General features: G+C 34.2%; 1 protein-coding gene across 1 annotated transcript in view; it reads left to right on the forward strand.

Moving 5' to 3' along the window:
* LOC100185232 (macrophage mannose receptor 1-like) overlaps window positions 1-4,547 on the forward strand; it is a 12,610-nt gene extending 8,063 nt beyond the window's left edge. Inside the window, exons 13-20 of the mRNA XM_018816547.2 lie at window positions 146-334; window positions 696-876; window positions 1,248-1,365; window positions 1,846-1,994; window positions 2,628-2,801; window positions 3,130-3,189; window positions 3,909-4,034; window positions 4,256-4,547. Coding sequence (XP_018672092.2) covers window positions 146-334; window positions 696-876; window positions 1,248-1,365; window positions 1,846-1,994; window positions 2,628-2,801; window positions 3,130-3,189; window positions 3,909-4,034; window positions 4,256-4,353 — 1,095 coding nt within the window. The 3' untranslated portion in view covers window positions 4,354-4,547. The remainder of the gene's footprint in view (window positions 1-145; window positions 335-695; window positions 877-1,247; window positions 1,366-1,845; window positions 1,995-2,627; window positions 2,802-3,129; window positions 3,190-3,908; window positions 4,035-4,255) is intronic.

Consider the following 4,547-nt stretch of genomic DNA (forward strand, 5'->3'; position numbering starts at 1 on the left):
CTATTNAAAAACATAAAATGTTCTTAATAAATATTATATTTCTGTGTGAAGTTGTTATTTACATAAGTTAGTTAAAACAGTCCCTTTTTTGTTTAAATTACGTCATTTGCACGAATTAAAAAATTAACCTGATTTCCCTTTATAGTTTGACAAACTTGGGGGCACATACGTTTGTTATTACCTCGACAAAACAATGAGATCTTTCGAAGATGCCTCAACAAACTGCAAGAGCATGAATAGCGAACTAGCAAGTATACAATCTCCATATGATGAAGCGTTTATCATTAGTTATGTTCAACAACAAGTTGTTTGGTTGGGAATGAGACTTAACAGTGTAAGTATAGGCTTGGAGTAATGATCCAATCCTGCCCTTAACCCTAGGACCAATGGGGTGCCATGTTGCGAACCTCACCAACATAGAATAAAAGTATACTTGGAAATATTTTTGACAACATTTGTTTTAAATTTGTATTTAGTATAGGTATGTGTTTTTATAATATAGTTTTAACGACTGTTGTTTTGCTGCTAATTCTCTACGTTGTTTGAATTATTTCCCCCAAAAAAAAAAAAAAAAAAAATAAACAATTTTTTTTTTATTTAACCTTTTTTTTTTTTTTTTTTTTTTGGGAAAAAAATTTTTTTTTTTTTTTTTAAAAAAAAAAAAAAAAAAAAAAAAAACCTTCTTTCTTTTGCAGGACACGGCCGATTGGTATTGGTTAGATGGTTGGCCGGTATGGGTAACATATTGGGGGGAGTACCAGCCAGGTTCTGACCCCACTAAGGGTTGTGTGTTGCATAGAGATACAACTGTTGGTGCGGAATGGACGACTGTAAGCTGTGCCGAGCAACACTATAGTGTGTGTAAAACAACAAACGGTAAAATTACAACTTGTTATACATTTTTTTAAATTCGCAACTTTTTTTCCCTGAAAACAGCTAAAGAGATCCCTTTTTCAACATTTACGCATCTGTTTTTATAATCTGCCAGATTTTTATGATAAAAAAAGTTAAGTAAAACTTGTCCTTGTGTCAATTTAAAACAAATAATCTATGTCTGTATCTCTTCATTCAAACAGTAACCACCACGCATATTATGTAGATGTATGTAACTTTGCGGGTAATCATTTTATTGATTTTTTTTCACTATCAATACTTCAGTTTATTAAGTAATTAAAAAACAAAACTTTAATTAAAAAACAAACGATTTTAACTCTTCCTTTAAATATAAACCACCTGCTATAATACAGAGCAAACCCCCACTACCCCGGCATCTATCACTGGTGATTGTGAAGATCCAAGTTGGGTTCAATACGGCGGATATTGCTATTTCTATTATGTGTTGGAGGGAAAAGAAGGAGAAAATCTGTAAGTTGTATATATTTTTGGTCTAATTGAGAATATCCTGGCCTAAATTCCAGAAACCATAGCGTACCCTGCTGTGGGTCCTCACCCACACATAATAGAATAAAAATATTGGTTGTAAATGTACAAAAACTTTGGAATATTTGGTCAAAAACTTAATCTTAGAAAAATTTGTAACTTAAGTTATAGAGGGGGGATTTAGGATAAAATTGCAATGTTTGGTCTAAATGTCACTTTTGTCTTTTGAAAATATAAATGTAGCAAATAGATTGTGCTGACAAAGGCAAATAAAAGCTGCAAACTCATAATGTCCACATGTGTCCATATACAAAAAGCCAGTAGTTTAAAAAATGACTTGTGTTGTTGCTGTGGTTCATCTAGGCAAAGCGCAACAGTATGAAAAATCCAAAGCAAGACTGTTAAACCTATAATGTCCTGGTGTCCATATATAATTAGTTTAACAATTACATTTTTATATTGCAGTGGTTCATCTTGGCACGACGCAGAATATGAATGCGGCAAATACGCCGGTCATCTGGTTAGTTTCACTTCACGTGCAGAAGTTGAATGGATGTTGAGTTGGTTCAATTACACTGAAGCCATGTGGATTGGATTGCAAGAAAATGGAGAAGGTATTAAATGTTTATGAATGGATGAAATGTCACTTTTTTATCCTCGCATGGCGGGACAATGACAGTCGTTATAGTATGGGTTTTTGTTTCATACACCTTGTGCCAGCTTACGAGTAACCACGTATGTAAATTTTTTACCCGCTCGTGGCTGGGCAACGTTAGTTTAAAGTACATGGGTTCTGTTCATACACCTCGTGCCCATTTACAAGTTACCACGTATGTAACTTATTTATCCTCACATGGCGGGGGTAACGACAGTCGTTATAACACAGGTGTTCTGTTTCATACACCTCGTGCCCACTTACAAGTTACCACGTATGTAACTTTGTGCTTTGATGAAATGTAATTTAGAAGCAATGAAAGTTTGAAATATGTGTGTTCTGTTTTATCATACAAGTTATTATGTTACTTTTTATTCTTGCATGGAAATGACAGTTTAAAAACACATTTGTTCTGTTACATACACTTTTTTCCGGTTACTAGTTACCATATATGTAAGTTTGTTTAAGATAAATATAAATATTTCCTTTCTCTTCGTTCTTTAAATACCAAAATCTTCACTATCGCTGTTTAAAGAGCTAAAGAAAATTATGTGTGTATGTTATTTAATTATTTAAAAATTATGTTCTTCAGGTGGTTGGTCGTGGACCGATGGCCGACCCGTTTCCTTCACGTATTGGAATGAAGGTGAACCAAATGATGCGGGGGAAGATGGGGAGGACTGTGTTGAGATGTACGGCAACAGCGGGAAGTGGAATGACATCCCGTGTTCGAACCAACACGGTTACATGTGCAGAGTGCCTAAGAGTGAGTACACAGCATAATACAATAATTGTTTTAAAACTTTTGCATTATTTTTTCCGTTTATGAAATAAAGGTAATTAGCATGAGGTGTGTAAATACTTTTTTAAAAATCTATCAAATTTATCATAAAAATTGCATTGGCTATAAATCACTTTTGCAGCCATGTGAATTTTAAAAAAGTAGTTTTTATTATTAGCATGTTTTTAACAACTATCATTTTGTTGCTAACTGTTTCAATTTATTTGATTTTCGTTTCTGTATTCAAAAACATAATAACACATGCTGTTATTTTTTAACTGCATGAAAACTTAACAATTGTTATTCACTTCAGTTCTTGGAACGGACGCAAATGGAAACAACATTCACTTCACAACAACTGAAACTAATAAACGTAAGTTGGAATAATGGTTGCGATGAAATGTTTATTTTCTGCTATTGTGGCCAGACACATTGTAATGTATAAGTAAATACCTTGAATGTGCCCAATAATCCTCTAAACAGGCAGTAAAACTGGACTTACACAATTACTGGAATAATTATCATGTCAAGGGGGCCTGTTTAAAATCGCAGGTTTACTCTGTATTTTGAGGTTATTAAAATGGGCTGCACCATGAAAAATGTTGAAAGTATACTGCAGTGTGTTTCCTAAAACAGGAATTCTATCGAATATGCGCCTTGTGGTAATGCATGTTTTAGTTTTGTGTTCAATAAGATTATCTACTGTTACACACATAGTATGAAAGTACTGAAAAAGCTCTGAATCTGTCCGTGTAACATATATATTAAACTGGATTAATCAATCCATGATAAAACTAGTTCTATTCTATATTCTGTATGATGTCCTTATAAACCTCATGTTCATGCCAGAGTTGGCCCATTAACCAACACCTTTGCGAAAAAACAAATTCCCTTATTCTTGACAAAATAGTAAACAATGATTAGTTCTATTCTTTATGGGTGAGGTACTTCAGAACCTATTATTTATGCCAGATTTAATTCATCACCCAAGAACCTTTGTGTGTTTAAAAGTTACGTGCTCGCAAAACTAAATTCTCTTATTCTTAACAAAATAGTCAACAATGATTGTAATTTAATTTTTTTTTTCTACAGCAATCAAGGCCAACACAACAGGCATAGTGGTGGGGGTGGTCATAGGTGTTTTGCTCGCTATTATTGTCCTTCTTTCGTTGGCATATTACTGTTCACGGAACTCATCACCATCTGTATCTAAGCTAGGTTGGTAATTGTGTGTTGCGTGTGTATTGTACTGTAAACGGGTATATAATTCTAATCTATATGGGTGAGGTCCTACAGTGCCGGTACGCCATGGGACCTGGGATTTAGGCCACAGTTGGCCCATTACCCCAGCATTGTATATGCACATTTTATTCTATATGGGTGAGGTCCTACAGTGCTGGTTCTATTTAACTACTATTAATTAAAATCTTCTCCGTCAGCTGAGGATGCCTCTGATTTTTCATCTGGAATTGTTAATAAAGTTTATTCGCTTACTGGTAGCACCAGCACACCAAAGGAAGGAGATGAGGTATTTTAAACCAGATGGATTTTTTTGTTAATCAATTTACATGGAATTTACTTACTTGAGTGTAACGGTCACCCCTTTTATCCTTAACTTTATTTCTTTTTTTGCTTTATTCATAGCATGTTTATACGACTGTTGTTTTATCGTTACTACCCGCCTTTTGGCTTTTATAAACCTTCCCGATCTTCATTATCGTGACCGTAGGG

Source organism: Ciona intestinalis, unplaced genomic scaffold (assembly GCF_000224145.3).
Source record: "Ciona intestinalis unplaced genomic scaffold, KH HT000286.1, whole genome shotgun sequence".
Taxonomy (NCBI): Eukaryota; Metazoa; Chordata; class Ascidiacea; order Phlebobranchia; family Cionidae; genus Ciona; species Ciona intestinalis.